Source organism: Malaclemys terrapin, chromosome 4, assembly GCF_027887155.1.
Source record: "Malaclemys terrapin pileata isolate rMalTer1 chromosome 4, rMalTer1.hap1, whole genome shotgun sequence".
In the NCBI taxonomy this organism is placed as follows: Eukaryota; Metazoa; Chordata; order Testudines; family Emydidae; genus Malaclemys; species Malaclemys terrapin.
In genome coordinates this window covers 59,114,635-59,132,666 of record NC_071508.1, presented here as the reverse complement: position 1 = coordinate 59,132,666, position 18,032 = coordinate 59,114,635, and the positions used below count along the sequence as shown (strand labels likewise).

Here is an 18,032-nt window from a genome sequence, read left to right as displayed (position 1 = left end):
CTCTCAGTACTGAACCAGTTAGTATATCTACAGCAGTCTCAAAGCAGAGAATGTCCAATACTGTTGGTGAGAGGATCTGAAGGTGGTGGTCTTGTAAACTACTGTAGGCATTCTTGATGTGAATGAACCTTCCCTTTTACTGTCTTGAAATGGGCTACAAAATGAGAGAGAGGCCAGTCTATCCTACAAACTTTTGCCAGCGAAAGCTGTCTCATGGATGTAATGAGGACTGATTTTTTGATGGACATGATTGTGCCAGCAAAAGCCCCTACAATGGACACAGTTCAGACTGGCAAAACTTCACTTCTGCTTGTTTCACTAGGGGAGGGAGCATAGAATAAACTATGCCAGCAAAATGAAGTTTTACTGGTATAAACTGCATACACACTAGATGTGCATTGCCAGTCTTAGCATACCTATACCGGCAAAGTGCATGTACTGTAGATCTGGTCATAATGCTGGGGGGAATGGATGTGCAGAGAGCTCTTATCCATGTCTATCATAAATCCCAGACTGACCATACTTCCAAAGAAGGGGTTGCCTGAATGTTGCTTTCCCTATGAGCTGCTGTCACAACAACTAAAGTCTTTCAATATACTCACTGTGCTGAGACGAGACCAAAACGAGAGGGAGGAGTATTGGAAATGACCCTTCCCATGGGCAAAACAAAGACTTCTGAGTGTATTCTAGAATATATATGTGAAGGTGTGCATCTTCTAATATATAGACATTTGAAATTTGCCCAAACTACCCTGGATCAGAGGGATTATACTTCATATTTTTTGTCATGGGTGAAGTGACTCAGCCCCTTAAGGTCTAGGACTGGATAATTTGGCACCGATCTTCTGCTGACTGTAGATAGGATAGACTCTGAGGAACATGAGGTTTCTGTATCTTTTGGAAGATGAGTAAGAGGACAGAACTAGGTTTTGGAAAGAGAAGGAAGAGAGGACCCACTGAAGAGTATTAAAAAAAAAAATGAAATTAAATGTAGCCATTTGTTTGTTATGGATAGGATACAGCAGGGGTCGGCAACCTTTCAAAAGTGGTGTTCCGAGTCTTCATTTATTCACTCTAATTTAAAGTTTCGTGTGCCAGTAATACATTTTAACGTTTTTAGAAGGTATCTTTCTATAAGTCTATAATATATAACTGAACTATTGTTGTATATAAAGTAAACAAGGTTTTTAAAATATTTAAGAAGCTTCATTTAAAATTAAATTAAAATGCAGAGGTCCCTGGACCGGTGGCCAGGATCCTGGCAGTGTGAGTGCCACTGAAAATCAGCTTGCGTGCCGCCTTTGGCACGCGTGCCATAGGTTGCCTACCCCTGCGAAACAGGCTCAGAAGAAGAACTTGGTGCAACGTGGACTGATCAGTTAGCAGATGGGTGACAGATATATTAATTTGGAAGTTGGCCTTGAGATCTGGAAAACTGGAGCCTGGATGAAATCCAGGAAAGTCAGTTCCTAGAAGATTTAGCCAAGGAGGTCCCAGTTTTTTTGGCTTATCTGAAGAAAGAAATGTATTAGGATCAGCCATGTCTTTCATGTTCTGTCCCAGGGTATCCCTTCAAAGAAAAGGGCCACAAAATGGATGTTGAGTCAGCAGTTCATGATCTGTGCTGGAAGTGGCTGACCCTAATGATGCATACCACTACCAGATTCAGGATCTTAAACTGAGTCCCTGGCAACATTGTAAGGCAAATGTGAGGTGCTGTTTTTAAAAACTTTCTAGGCAGTCAGGATTGAATTTCCAGGTTTCTGAAGAGGTACTGAATCCATTTTGCTTTCAGAGGAGACACACAAGGAGAAAGCATTGATGTGCATATGAAAATGTAAGTGACAATTCATGCTGTTTTCTTAAGGTAGAGTCCAGTTCTCTGGCCTCAGGTTTTGAGAGGCAAACTCTGGTCTCTTACTGGAAAAGAGGAGAACATTTCTCAGATTGACCGACCACTGGGTCAATCTTTGGGGAGGACTGCCGCTGTTCTGTTGTATCTGAGAGGATGTTGTAGAGCTTGTCATAAGTAGGAGAGATGGAAGAATAAGGATCTAGATGCTTCCACGTCTCTATCTTCGAGTTCATAGGAGGGGAAAGAGTTAATCCTTTAAGTCTTGTTAAGAAAGTATTCTTTCCTGTCCTTCTGTGAATCTTTGTTCCGGCAGTTCCTATCAGTCGCTGGAGTGTTAGTAATGGGCTTATTACGGTTTCGGCCTTTGCTTGAACCTAGGTTGTCAGAATTGAAATGTCTGAGGTCTGGTCCTTCTGGGGAGTAAAGGCATGTCTACATTTAAAACACTGCATCAGCACAGCTGCACCACTAGCACTTAATGAAGACTCTATGCTTACGGGAAAGAGCTCTCCCATTGGCATAGTTAATCCACCTCTGTGACAAATGGTAATCCATGTTGGTGGTAGAAGCTGTTTTGCCAACATTGTGCTGTCTGCACCGGCAGCTAGGTCGGTATGTCGCTCAGGGATGTGGATTATTCATATCCCTGAGTGATCTAGTTGTACTGAAGTAAATCTGTAGCATAGACCTGCCCTAAGAGACTTCCTCTTCCTCTGGGTGGGAAGTCCCTACATCTTGAGTTCTTCCTTTTTTGGACTCTTACTTAGTGATTGGATTGGGAAACAGAGGAGGAGCCAAAGTACAAAGAAAGACAACAAGCATCCTTTCATGGAGGATGGTGCAGGATGCTGGATAACCTGACCCACTGAAGATAGGGTTTCTGTGTAAATCCACCTCCAGAAAATATTCCTCACTACTTGAAAAATCTCCTTCGTAGGGACCTCCGTTGACAGTATTTTGAAGTGAAGTGGATCTGAAGCTCTGAGTAATATGGTGGTACTCCATCCTTGGTATGGGATACTGCCCTGAACTAGAGGTGGGGAACCACTAAAGGTTCTGTGGGTGCTCCAGGGTCCCAGGTCAGAAGGCTCTTTAGAGTACTGTTCTCTCTTGGTGAGGGAAAAACTTGTGGCACCACCAAGAAGTGTAGTGGGTGCTTTGGAAGAGTTATTTGTGGGAAGGAGAGATGGACTTCTGAATCATACCTTTGGGGCATTTTGTGGAATACACCACCTGGCCTGAGAAGTGAGAGGGATCTGGAGCCTGATATCTTAATGTTGACTACTCTTTGGGGTGCTAGGAGAGGGCATGTGTTCACCTGAAACCAAGCAAAAAGGAGTTGTAGCTTACTGCCCCTTGCATGGGTGTTGCTGTAAGAGGCCCTATTGTTTGCCCTGGGAGGGGGAAGAGACTCCAAACTTGGGCTTACTCCATTGCAGGAGGGTGAAACGAGTCCTGCAATTACAGCATCGTGAGCCTGCGGCTGAAGGAATTTGAATACAGTTGCACCTGTGTTTCCTATCAGTTGACAGCTTCATAATGAGACCAATGACATCTTAAAATATGGCAGAAGACTATCTGAACAAGGTATGGAAGCCAGCTTGTAGAGGGCATAGGGAGAAAAAGTATTGGAAGCCAGTGATAGATAGATGCTTCCTGACAAATTAGAACGGTAAAGGGAACCCCATTGATCTAGATTTTTGAACCTGTATGAGCAGAAATCTTTCTTCAATCCTTTGTAGCTTTCCACCTTGACTGTTGTAAGTCCCTTTTTATTGTTCTAAATCCATATTCTTGAAATCCTTCAAGAGGTCTGGAATGCTGCAAGCTATTCTCTTGTCCCTGGTAGTAAAACCGTATTGTCTTGTTTCCTTTACTGGTTTTCTTTTTGTTTTAGAAATTCAAATTTGCTTTCCTGGCTGCAAATTCTTGATGAACTCTTAACTATCTCTCTTATCTAACTTCCATCATCTGCTCTTTAACCTTCTTTACTTTCTATATTATGGTTGTCTGTTTCCTGGGATTTACCTCCCTCTTTAAATGTAATGTGACTGTAAAGCAGTAGTCTGATATGATATGAATCAATTTAAAAAATATTGTGTAGCATTCAGATCACCAAAAAACTTTCAGAAATGTGGCCCTGAAACTGTTAAATATAGGCTTGGGATGCTCTTACCCAGTCCCGTTTGTATATGAGAAATTGGACTTGCAAACAAAAACTCAGTGATCTATTTTTGTAAGATTGCACTGATCAGGAGACAATGAATTTGTTTTGTATCAATTACATACTAATATGCTTAGTGACAGGGAAAAGTACCATACTTTGCTATATCATTTCCTCATTCTCGCATGCACTTTCCTAATCTGGATTTGCCAGAAGAGAGATTTCTGGGTCCAAAGGTGGGAGCCTATCGTCCCTCTCCCTCAAAAGTTAATTGCAACACGTGCTTGTGGTCTCAGCGAAAGAATGTTTTGGTTGTAAATACTAATTTAGTCAGATTGGTTTTATGGCTATTCAAGGCATTAGTTTAAAGTTTTCATTTGGTATTTTACAAACATAAAAAATGTATGTATGTATAAGAGAAAGTTAGCAACAACCTTTTCAGTGTTTTGTTTGTGTGCTGAAACCTGACAAACTGGCAGGACTAGAAATAGCTTCACAGATGGTACTTGGCAATATATCAAGCAGCTCTCCTCTCGCGCGCTCTTTACCCTGTCTATCAATTTCATTATCCAATGGCTGCTTAGAGATGGCGAAATGGCAAGCATGAATTCAGCTCACAGGAGGCTGCGAGGTCAGACGTCAGTACTGCACTACGCACGGCTGAGTCAGTGACTGTGAGAAAATGAATTGAATTAATATCTGGGGGGCTTGCGTCTCTGAACATTTAATGGACTGAATAGCTGCAAAAGGATTGTCAATCTTGAGGGAGAGAGGAAAACAGAAGAAAAAAGTAGGACTGGCTAATGGTGCAGTGGGCTACTGAGGAGATGATGGAAATATCAAATATGCTGAACTTAGCAAGTAATGCCAAAGGATGCTGAGCTGGCTTCCAGAGCTGCTTTCTTGGAAGGAGCAGAATTCTTTTGTACTCTGATTTCAAAATTATTTCAATGTTTTTGTATGTCTTCCCTGGTGTATACAACAGGAAGGTGCGTAACCATTGATAATGGGATAATCTGTGAGCAATACATAACAGGACGGACAGTACAGAGATGGAGATGCACTGTCCTTTGTGTATCCTGGTCAATTTAAATGAGCAGACTTCCAAGTGCGTGTGAGACTATTTTGTTACTTCTAAGATAAGTCACTGTAATAAAAGCAGAGGATTTTCTCTTTTCAAAAAAGCCTTACAAAAATGCTGTGGTAACTTTATGTTTAAAGATTGGCCTCACTTTTCTGAAAGTGTTGATTACATGAATACAGTCACAATTCCGTGCAAGAGGTTAGCTATACATTAATATGTTAGGAAATTTTTTTAAATAAAAGCCTTAGAGAATATAGCAAGAAGAGAAATTGTATTAAAGTTGGTTTTGTTATTGGCTCACTGTAATTGAACTGACCGTAAATTTTTGCTGATCATAGACATCAATATACTATGATTCTATTTAAGTGATACAACAAATTGCTTGTAAACCATTACATTTTATACGATGTCCATTAGAGTGTGGGTTAGCTTGGCAATTTGAAATCTCTGGCACTTACTTTGATGATAAAATGAATCCTTCCTTAATTGTTTGGTATCTATCAAATGAATAAAATTTTATTCTGAAAGGTTAAAATTTTTTTCACAATTGCATCCAGGTTTTAAATTGGAATAGGACTTTTGGCATTTATAAAAATTATCAACTCTTGCCTGACTGCAGAAATACAAAATATACATATCATGACACTTTGACAAACCTGCCATTTTGACAAATTTTACGCTTTTCTTCCATCCAACTCCATTATCTAGTTTTCTGTGTTTAAGTAAAGCTTTGAGCATGTCAAGTTTTTGGTTTGTAATGCAATTGCTTTTAAAGCACTTTAAAATATTTTATATATTTTAATAATTTCTAGAGGCACATTCAGTAGTGTAGTAGAGAGTAGGCACCGGTAAACTGAGTTTACCTACTTCTCATTTGGGGAATATGTTGTTTAGGTTAGTTTACCCACTTCTTTTTTTACCACTACACTACGGGGCAAAACATTCTAATCCAGTGATTGAAAGAAAAATAAATACTCCAGGTAGGCTGGCCCAAAAGTTTTGGATGAGTGTACCAGTATTGTCACAACATTCTTTTTTTTTTTTTTTACTTCTCTAGTTCTGAAAACAGTAAAATAGACTATGCTGCTGCTTTATGTTGGCAACTTTAAAAAGCCAAATTCGTTTTATTGCCTTCTATAATGATGTTGTACACCTCATTTTCAATATTGGGTCAATATAATTTTGATTTGGATCAAAACCGACTATGCAACAGTTGATTTCAAAATGTTAAGTTTATTTTAAAATCAAAATAAGGAGAATCTGCATTCCAAATTATGGTTTTAAAATTTGCTCTGTTCCTCTACTGTGACCCAAACATGCAAAACTACCAAATCTAATTACTTTTTAAAATCATTTATTGATTATATTCAAAGGTGGGTGTTTTTTGAGAGAGAGAGGAGTTCACAGGTGATTGTTGAATTAAAAAAAAGCACTTTCAGGTCTCTGCTGATCTGAAAGTTCCCAGTTGCAAACCCTCCAAGAGTTTAGAATGAAAGAGAGATGTGCAGTTAAAGTGGTTCATCTGGACACTTGCTAAAGTGTGATAAGCAAAACACCATAGCTTTCTTGAAGATTGAAATTACAGATTAATGCAGTGTGACAGCTGGGTACTGTAGAGTAATAATTATTGTGGGTGTATTAGCTGTCAGTGACCGGTCACTGGTGTAGCTGCACTGGTGCAACTGCTTAGTGTAGACGTGCCACGTGGCTATACATTTTATTTATGTCGGCATGGCTTATCCTTGCTTGAAAGTGGAATAGGCCCTTCTGGTGCAAATCAGTTTTTCACCAGTGCAGCTCACTTACACTAGGAGTTTGCTGTGACAGAGATGTATCAGTGTACAGTCTACTGCTGTAAAAATCCCCAGTGTAAACCCCTAGGGCTTGTCTGCAGCAGTGCAGCTATGCTGGTGATTATAGTTTCAATGTGGACAAAGCCTAAGATTTGATTCACAAAATATACTACAGTGCATTTGCTATTACGCTTGGTAGTGTTATCATTTAAACTACACCACAGTGGTAAATTTAATACAATGCATTTTGTGATGCATTATTTTTGTTGTTGTTTTTGTGCACTTACGAATGAGTGTAAATCGTTAACTAATCCAGTCTCCCAGTGTTTGGTGTGAAACAGAGAGATTCTGCTGCATACATAGGTTCACTAAGGATACAAGTAGCAATTGTTTAAAACTTTTTTTTTTTTTAGTTTGAGATGATGATCACTTTTTGTGTATTAAGATTTTTGCTTAACTAGACTTTAAAAAAAAAATGTTCCTGATGGTTTTGGTATTTTAAATTATTTGTGTTACTATTTAACACCTTTTACTGCTAAAACAATTTTACAAATCAAAATAATCACTGAGTCACAAGTCATCTGGTTTGTTTTTTCTATTTCACTCAGCTTCACTTTCCAGAGGCTCTGAGACTAGCCTCATGCTGCAATGTTCTGGCTCACAATGTTGCAGGGCAAAGTTCAGTAAACTCTCTTAACTGACATTTATTTTTCTCCTGAATCTAACACATTAAGGCTTTTACCACCCTTTTTATTTATATAGCCCAAAATTTGGGGGTTAGCTTCTTGTCCCTTTTAACTGTCTTACTTACTGCTGAATATGCCTGTGTTTCAGTAATAGTATTCTATTTTGTAGTGTATGTGTTCAGATGAATAGAACTTTAAATGTTGCCAGGTATATTAACTGCTCAAGTAAATGTATTTTCTGAATTTGTCTGGCTATGATTCAGCAGTAACATTGATGTTCAAGTGGCTGTCATTAAGATAAGTGTTCATGTTTCAAGTGGTGCTGTTTCAATCAGTCTGGCTTGTGTACTTAAGTCTTACATTTATAGAGTACCTAGCAGCCAAAAGAACAGGATTCTACATGTGAGAATCTAATCTGTGTCTCCATTAAAAATGGAAACAAGAAACCTTCAGCAGCCTATTATAGAGGAGGAGTGAAGGAACAGCAATTCCAGTTCAAACTACGTGGAGAATGTAGGTGGAATGCGAACATTGGGCCTGGAATCTTATCCTTTGTGACTCCCTTCTTCTGGCATAAAGTGCCTTGGTACCTTTTAAAAGATCAGAGTACTGAAGGTCTTGGTTTTTACAACTTGTCCAGGAGAAGGCATTTCCAGTAACATAATGAGTGCTCTCTCTTTTGTTGGGTGTTTATTCAGGACTGACAAAGAGGAAAATACATGGCCTATTGAGTCACCAACACTACTTCCTGTAGCATTGATTTTCCTTAGAAATTTCCCATTGAAAGATTAACCAGGGTCAACCTTGCTTTGCTGTGAGCTCCAAGAACATTGCCTGGGAAGTGGCAGTGACTGTAGATATCTTGATTTGTTTTTTGAAGGACTTTGCCTCAACCTGAAAGATTGGGCCCTCGTGTACAAAGGAATTTGAATTCTAGAGAATATAGTAAAATCTATAAATGTCCTTCCTTGAAGAATAGACTTTTCCATTGGCTCATGTCTCTAGAGTGCCAAAGCATGTAATCTGCAGGTACCCTGTTATAGTCTTTTATGTATTGTCTCATGTGTCAGTAGTGCATTTTCTTTGTCTAAAGAAATGTATGTATTTGCAGACCATTATCCAAAAAGAAACATGTCATGATGAATACTGTTACTATGAAATGAGGCACCTTTCACCACATGGTTAAAATTAGGGGGGAGGGATAGCTCAGTGGTTTGAGCATTGGCCTGCTCAAATAATATGTGGAGATATACCTATCTCATAGAACTGGAAGGGACCTTGAAAGGTCATCAAGTCCAGTCCCCTGCCTTCACTAACAGGACCAGTTTTTTTGCCCCAGATCCCTAAATGGCCCCTTCAAGGATTGAACTCACAACCCTGGGTTTAGCAGGCCAATGCTCAAACCACTGAGCTATCCCTCCCCCCGGTTGTAGCCTGTCACTTTTAATTTTTGAAAATATTTCATAGTCTTCCAGGGAAAGTAGTTGAGTTTATAAATGCAAATACTTAGAAGAAAAATAAGGCATTTGCAGATGTTCCCTCCCAAAATCTTCATGGAATCTAAGGGGTGGGGTTACAGATTCTTGTTTGCAACTTCTGCTGCAAGTCTCATTTTCTTTTGAAGAACCAGTCTTATTTTACTTTCATAATGGGAGAGGCAAATACAAGAAGATATGTTTACAGTCCTTAAATTTTGACATTCTAGAATGCAAATTTATTTTATTACTTATTTTTAAAGTAGGCACTAAGTGTCTTCTGAAAGCATCATTTGTTAATGAATCCATTTAGAGCTTGTTCATTTTGAAATGTGCGTCTAATCCTTGCTACTCTCTAAAAATCAAGACTTGGCATTTTTTACCTTATTCAGTAACTTCTTAGCCAACTTTACATCCAGAAAATGTGTCGTCTTACTGCAGCATATTTTAAACTTGGCAGAAAATGATACTGCAGTAGTTTCTCCGCACCAATTTTTTGCTTCATTGGTAGAAACTTTTCCCTCATGGTCTGCATCCAAGTAGGGTGTGGAGAAACTTTAGACCTCTTAAATTCTTTTTAAGATATAGATTTTTAGGATTTTCTTGGATGTCTCTTAACTAGCATTAACCAACTCCTCCTCTTGGAGAGTCACTATCCTTTTTTTAATTTGGTGGGCTCTAGCATCAAGATTAAGCAGTGATGGCTTGAGGCTTATCATTCTGTTGTGTTTAGGTTCTTATGTTGCACCCATCACTGAAGGGGAAACATCTGTTATGTGCTGGCTACTTACCTTTTGAGTGGTCTTTGTATCTCATCTCCACTTGGATAACTTCTAATCGACCTTTTAAAAATATTTCAGAAACTGGCTTGTCAAGTTTGTACCTCTAAGTATAGTGGGGTGCACTGTCTAGCTTGGTAGTTCTTAATTGGATCATAATTCCTACCACCTTTTCTGGTGAGGATTGTTCTTGAATCTCTCTGCTTTTCTCAAGCAGTCCTTTCTTTAAGCTCTCTTGGTTGAGAGTACGGTTGTTTGTGGGATTTACAAGCTGGCAAGTAAGGGAGTAATTCAAGCCCCATCTCTTGGACACAAACAAGTAGGAAAGAGTGATTTTCTTTATCTGATGTTGGCCTCCTAGGCTGATTCTTTATGCCTCAGTAATTCAGTACTTAATTTTTAGAAAGTGGCTTGCATTCTATTATCGGATATGAAATCCTATAATTCATGTCTATATTGATAGTCTTCCTAGAACTCTCAACTAAGTCAAGAGTGCAAAAAAGAAACTATGTGGAATCACTCCTGTGCCAAGCTGTCGCAGTAGTAATCTAAAATTTTGATGCATTTAAAGTGTCATACATTAATTTAAGATTAAGAATATTATTAGGTAATTTTAGCTACCCTCTGGAATTATGGAGCTTGAAATCCAGTTCTTAGTACAAAAATATTTTCACATGTATAAGTAAAACTTTGTTTAAATGCTAAATGTGCCAGTATTAAGAAAACACATTCTGTTTATTTAAACAAAGAAATGTAACATATGACTTTTATATTGATTAAATCTTTGATCTTATGCAGTCAAGTTAAAATATTTTAAAACAAATGTCCTTGTCTGTTACTAGCACTGTAGATTTTTAAATAACTTCTCAGCTTTAAGAAAGTAGCTTACTATTTTGCTTACTGGGTTGCTGTGATTTATGGGTTTTCATTTTTCTATTTCTCTCAGTTTTGGATATCAAAAATTCAAATCATTTTCAGGTTCTTTTTGGTTGCTAGCATGAGGCTGAACACTGCAGGGGAATGTTTACTTCAGGGGAAAAGTTAAATTTTAAAATATTATGGCAATGTTTGTTAGTCTTACATTTTATAAAAGCTTTTCTTTACAAAACTCAATTTTTTGGGGCTAAACTTGACCCTTTTTAATTTCATGGTTTTTCTTTTGAAGGTGCATTGTTATTTTCTTTTGTTCATATATTTTGTTGAAGTAATTAAAATATTTTGTTTTGACTTTAAAATGTGCTTCACTTGTAATGGTTGGAGCTCTGCAAGGGATTCTGTGAAATCAGGTTTTACAAACGAGGAAGCGATCAGTAGCATTTTTCTATAGGTTGATTTGCAGTGATATGAGAGTAATTGTTTGATTCTCTAAATGATACTGCATAGATACAGAAATATGTGAATGATATAGCAATGAACTGTAGGTAAATAAAATTAATCTAGTTTTGTGTATCTTGAGTATAAAATATTTAAAAATTGTATATAGAAACATACTGGATTATTTTTCAAAATCTGAATGGTCTTACAAGTTGCTCTAAGATTGTCGAATGCTGAATAGATTGTTTTTGTTTTTTTGTTTTTTAGTACACCATCTCGTGTTGCTAAAGGAGTAGACAATACCAGAATGAGCCTTCATGGAGCTAGTGGTGGACATGAGAGATCACGAGACAGACGCAGGTCAAGTGACAGATCACGAGACTCGTCCCATGAAAGATCAGAGTCTCAACTCACTCCATGTATCAGGAATGTAACTTCACCAACAAGGCAACACCATGGTGGTATGTTGGAGATTAATTTGTGTTCCAAAAACTTAATCTTTTAATCTAATCTTTTTTTTCCTTTGTGTAGAGCCGACTAAGGAAAATTTTTCTTACAAGCGATGTCAGGATTATGATATATACATGCTCAAATTCCTCAGACTAGGAAAATGCCTCTCATGGACTAGAAAGTAATACACCTCTACCCCATATAACGCGGGCTGTAGTCCACGAAAGCTTATGCTCTAATAAATTTGTTAGTCTCTAAGGTGCCACAAGTACTCCTGTTCTTCTTTTTTTAAAAAAATCTTACCGCGTTATAGGTGAAACTGCGTTATATTGAACTTGCTTTCATCCGCTGGAGCGTGCAGCGCCCCCCTTCCCCCTCCTGGAGCGCTGCTTTACTGCGTTGTATCCGAATTCGTGTTCTATCGGGTCGCGTTATATCTGGGTAGAGGTGTAGTAGTTTTTAGTCCAAAACTCATGTTTTCCACTTAGGCATACTGTGTTGCTGATTCATGTTTGGCCTGTGGTTCCTGTTTTGATATGATGCCCTAGTACGTAGGATCGGCACTATTCTGTTGAGTCATAATAACCAGAGAACTCTGCTGAAGCCCGGAGTTGGTTAATAAATATATTTTCCCCTACTGTAGCACCTTAAATATTTGAAGGCAGGGAGAGTGTCTGGTAAATACTTCCATTAAAAAAACAAAACAAAACACTATCTTGTTTTGTAAATTGGTGAACTCTTTGAGGTATAAAGTATTAAACTCTGGAGACTCTGTGATATAGTTGGCTTTTTTTTTTTAAAACAAAAACTCAGCCTCTCCATACCTTTTAAAGACAGGCTCCCTGCCTTCTGGGATGTGACATAGGAGAAGGAGCTGGTGTACCAGATGGAAACGGACATCGTGGGATGAACAAAATACTAAATGTTTCTTTGAGTCTGGCGTTTGGAGCTCCTGCCCCATGTTGGCACAGCTGATGAAATATAGCCAGAATGAGTTGTTGGTCATGATTAGTTCTCATGTCATGTCAGTAATAGAAACATAATGTCAAACAGCTGGATTTTTATAGGATCTCAAATTTACACATGAAATCTTACTTGATTCTAGCTCTGAAGTAAACTGCATTTTTCCAGTTCCAAAAGCAAGCTCGGAAATGAGCATCCCTACCTTGCTGTTTGTGGGGTGTTTAACAATCCGGTGTTACTAAAGTTTGTGCATTAACATTTTAAGGCAATAGTGGAACTGTTGCAATACTGGGCAAAGCGGACTGTTGAGCTGGACTAACTTACTCCTAAATTCTGAACACGCTTTCTTTCTGAAGCGCACAAGAAGCATTGCTTCACCTGGCTACTATAGGGTTGAGAATGAAAGTGAAGGTTTATGTTCACATTTTCATTCTTTGTTCCAGAGAAGCCATTGTTACACCGTTGAGAACTATTTTCTATGAGATAACAGTAGATTGCTACTTATAAATAAAATCTGGTCTCTGGGATAATCCTCACTAGCGGAATGAGAAAAGTTAAATGGTGTTGGTGGACGGACTGCTGTAATTTTTTTCCCTTCAAAATGAGCCTCCATAGTACTAGTGGTAGACATGAGAGATCAAGAGGCAGATGCAGGTCAAGTCACAGATCATGAAAGAGCAGAGACTCAACTCACTCACATGTTTTTTATATTTAATAAAGGTGACTTTTTAAAGGCTTTTAAATACTTTCAGCAATTACTGGGCTGTATTTTCCTTTGCTGCACTGAGTATGATTTCAGAAATAGGTGACTGCGTATAGAGATGCTCACTCCATGTGGTGATTACTAGAGAGTAGCTGTTCAACCTTCTGTTTAGCTGTGACACCGAGTACCTTTCCCAGACTCGAAAGCTTGTCTCTCTCAGCAACAAAGTTGGTCCAATAAAAGATCTTACTTCACCCACCTTGTCTATCCAGAATTGAGGCAGTTGAGAACAATCCTTAACTCCCCAAATCCAACAGGTGCCAATGTCCTCTTCAGCAGTGTTCCATTCATTGTCAATTATAGGAATATTACCTGCCTCCCAGAACTTGAAGGATGCAAAGTCGTCTGCCTCTTTGCTTTTGACAAAAGCAATCAGTTTCCTAAGTGCTACTTTAGGAGCAATCCTGACCTCTTCTAACATGCAATTTTCTGTTAGCTGCCAAGAAATGCAGTGTTTGGTTTAAAAAAAAACCCAAACTTTCATTTCTTTTTCAGTTGGAAACAGATGACGCATACAAATTATAGGCCTGCATGTAGGACCCCATCTTCTGGAGTCATGTGACTATATCAGAATCTGAGCTTTTATTTTTTTAGGAAATATCAAATATCTGGCTATCACAGTTGTGAAGAAGAACTTGAATGAATGTAATCAATGCAGTGAGGTCTGCAGACTCAGGCAGGCAGAGTGAAATGATAGCTCTGAGAGGCATAAACTCAATAGGAAGTTTAAATACACGGTCTCCCGTTCTAGAGTAGGTGTATATGGGGGTGAAGGAGGTGCCCTGTCACCACCCTTTTCTCTGTGGGTGGGAGAGAATATCTGTTACTACCCCTTCTGTTCCTGTATGGAAGTGGGCCCCTGTGCTTCTGCCCCTAAGAATGGAGGGGTTGACTTGGTCACAGCATAACGATACGAAGCATGGTGGGTAAAATCCATGATCTATATCTATTTTAAAACAAACAAGTCAAAGCTGCTTTACTTCCCATTTTGTACTAAATTGCTGAAGTGGATGTTTTGTACTTGTAAGTTTCCTAATTAGTGTCATTTTAGATTTTACATGGATTTTTTTCTATGGAGAAATTTCATACTTAAAATGTTCAACTATGCTGAAAAAGACAACTCCAGGGTCTCGTTAACATTCTTACTGTGAAAGCAACACAAAATTGCTAAGTAAATAGCCTGTGTAACTTTGTAATTAAATCCAACTTCTGACCTATAGAACTTCCACAAATTAAGAAGGCTGAAATGCTTCAACCACCCAACAACTCCTCCTTCAGGGTGTGCAGTAACTGAGATTTATGCTTCTGAGTCACTTCAGTGCTTTTGAAAAAAACAATCCTAGGGGTCTGACTTTACATGCCTGTTTTGAAACTTTTGGGTTGTATATAAAAAAATATTCACTAATTTTGCTAATGTATCAAAAGTCTCTAAACATTGCATTGTTGCTAACATTGTTCATTTTGTTTTGAAATGACAATGATTTTATGCTAGAAAGCTTTTAATAAAAATGTTAGCCCCTGATGCTACAAACACTTGTGGTTCCTGTTTAATCTTAAACACACAAGTTGTCCCATTTAAATCAATGGGATTATTCATGTGAGTAAAGTTGTGTCTGATGGCTGTTTGTAAGAACAGGGCCTTAACTTTCAAGTTTTTGTTTTTTGCCTACAGCAGTTCTGTAATCTTAAATAATATATATTATCATTAGTGATACTTAATAAAATTATAAATGCTGTATTTTTATTATAAATTTTAGTCTAAAATTCCATAGCCCAGATTTTCAAATTAATTTTTACAAAGCCTCAACCTGATTTAAACCAGATTTAAAAAAAATAAATAATCAAGTGACTTTTAAATCGTTGGTCCAAGTGGTATAAACGGTTAGAGGCATGGAGTGGTATGAAGAGGGAAAAGACTGAGAAAGTTTAGTGAGGAAACACATGACAAGGGATGTGAGGTATACGAAATTATGACTGGTATATAGAAAGTAAATGGCAATGTTACAGTGAAACGGAAAGGCAGATGTTAAATTGATTCCCCCACCCCCACCCATGTATAAATGTTGCAGTATTTTGTCACAAGATCTCATTGAGGTCAAGAGTTTCTTCGAAGTCAAGAGATTAGAGATTTTACAGATGAGAACATCCACAATAATAGCGAGGATTAAAATCTTTTTTTATAATGGGCATAAATCCTCATGCTTCAGGGCTTAAGTTAACCACTGACTGACAGGGTTAGGTAGAAATTTCCCCTACGGGCATGTTAGTTCTCATGTCCACTATGGCGTTTCTTATTGCTTTTTGTGAAGTAATCTGGTGCTGGCCTCCATCTGGCAGGTAACGAGACTTCTAGGTGCACCACTAGTGGGAAGCATATAATAAGTCCTTTGGCAGTTCCTGCTGGTCAGTGACTCACCAGAGGATAGTAACAGGGTTGATGCAAATGGTACAGAACACTGCAAAAGCTTAACTGCTGTTAAAAAGCAGTATTTTTAAAATATGATGCTTTGTTTTAATTTGCTGGAAACTCAACTCATACAATACACTGAACTTCTCTGAAAATGGAATGTTAAATTTTCTCAGGAACTCTTTTTGGGAGAAAAGGATGCTTATATCTAGGAAATGGGAACTTTGGTTGAAAATGTAGCAGGATTTGATGTGTTGTGAAATGTAATATTTGGTTTGCCTTATTAGTCTTTAGCTTTTAAGGGCTTGTCTACAGGGCAAGCTTCTGCTCTGCAAACCAGTGTGTGGGTCTACTGCACACCAGCATGCTGCTCAGTAACTTCCTATATGGCAGTGTTGGTGCTAAATTCCACCCTGGGACTTCCACTGTGCTGCAGCAATGTCCACACCGGATGCTACTGCATAGTAAGCTAATGTGCTGTACTTGCCATGCACTAACTTGCTGTGTAGACAAGTCCTAAGACTTTTTTCAGTTAATCAGATCACCACGTTCATGGTTGTTGCTTTTTGTTAAATAAGGTAGATGGGCTGACGAGCTCTTGTAAACCTAAAATTCTGACTTCCCTTCCCTCCCCAATTTCTGTTTTTAGATCGAGAAAAGGATCACAGTTCATCTCGGCCAAGCAGTCCTCGTCCTCAGAAAACTTCCCCAAATGGTTCCAATAGTAGTGTTGGGAACAGCAGTAGAAACAGTAGCCAGTCAAGTTCAGATGGGAGTTGCAAGACTGCTGGGGAAATGGTATTTGTATATGAGAATGCAAAAGAAGGAGCCCGGAGTGTAAGAACCTCTGAACGAGTTACTCTTATCGTGGACAACACTAGATTTGTTGTAGATCCTTCGATTTTTACTGCACAGCCTAATACAATGTTGGGCAGGTTGGTATCATTATTATTCTGCACAATACAGTACTCTAAACATTTCTTGACTCTTATTTGAATTGCTTTTTTGTAAACAAATGTTAAACACTAACGTTTTTGTCTGCTAATGTTTTATCTTTAATTTTTTTAATATTTTTTTTAAAAACCTAGTTACTGTGTAAGTTCTACTTTCCTGTATTTCACTTCACATGATTTTGTGACTGAGTTAGTAGCACAATTAGTTGTATCCAAGAGAGAACATCCTTGTGAAATGACTAGTTAAAAAGGTAGTGAGAAATCTGTGAAATGGAAAAAATGGTCACTGCTGGCAAGCCGTCTCTCAGAGAGGAAATTAAACATTCATCTGTTAATGGAAGCTTTGCTGCTTCTTCTCTTGCTGTACATTGCTTCAATGTTTTCTCATTTTTCAGACATACAATCCCGCACTGTAGTCAGTTTACAAAGCAACTGGTTTTGAATTGAACCAGTGAGTGTTGGGATTGTCTGGACACTTGCCCTTCTTAATTCATTTTTTTGGTGATAACAAAGCAATGAACCATAGCTAATCTCTGGGATAATAGAGTGAAGGAAAGCCATTCAGGAAGATATGGATTATCTTGTTCTAGTCAGTTGAAAAGTCATAATGGTGCTCAACACCCACAAATTCCTGTTTTCTAAAGTGGCATGCCCTGTTTCTGAGATTGAATGACACTGCCTGGCAATGCAGATGGTTGGCAGTGTTTTATTAGCAAAGAGAATCAAAACACTTAAAGAAGTGGTAAATTGTTGAATGAAAGATCATCAGAAGCGTGGCTTTAATAGTCAGTGTTGACTTCAATATTTTGTGTATTTTTAATAAATTTAATGGGTCAGAAAAGACCCTTTGGGTCAACCAGCTGGGCGCCAGGCACTTTCCCATTTCCTATGTTTAAGGGTCACTTTTTCCTCTTCATGGGACATTGAGGGGGTCTCTCATGCTGGAGTATCAAATTGTTGTGCTTCTCTGTAAGTAGCCTTCCGCGACATGGCTGTGTCTCAGCACGGCACTCATGCGGTCATATTTTTAAATATGTCTGGATGGAGGTTCTTGCCAAGGTGTTTATCATTTTTACCACCTACAATCTCATGCTTTGTTTAAATGACCAATGGGAGGATTAAATAGTAACTTTGTTGTCCTTTTGTGATTGTGCCAAAAGAACAAAATGAAACAAAAACAACTGGAATTAAGGCAAAACCAGCCTCTTTAACCTTCTTTTTTATGAGGTGGCATAATAGATGAAAGGAAATGTTTTTGACATATGTAGGGAGTGGGTGGGAAACAAAATGTCTGTCAGTGTAAAACACAGAAAATTTGTCTCCTTTGTCATTGACTTGGGGGATAG

General features: G+C 38.3%; 1 protein-coding gene across 4 annotated transcripts in view; it reads left to right on the top strand.

Annotated features, from left to right (window-relative positions):
• Positions 1–18,032, top strand: part of BTBD10 (BTB domain containing 10) — a 49,913-nt gene that overhangs the window by 20,674 nt on the left and 11,207 nt on the right. For 3 of the 4 annotated variants that reach the window (XM_054027302.1, XM_054027301.1, XM_054027300.1), the window contains 2 exons: positions 11,418–11,611; positions 16,383–16,668. In XM_054027302.1, coding sequence (XP_053883277.1) covers positions 11,458–11,611; positions 16,383–16,668 — 440 coding nt within the window. In that variant the 5' untranslated portion in view covers positions 11,418–11,457. Of the gene's footprint in view, positions 1–4,777; positions 5,009–11,417; positions 11,612–16,382; positions 16,669–18,032 lie in introns of those variants that run through there. The other variant, XM_054027299.1, reaches the window with a different exon arrangement.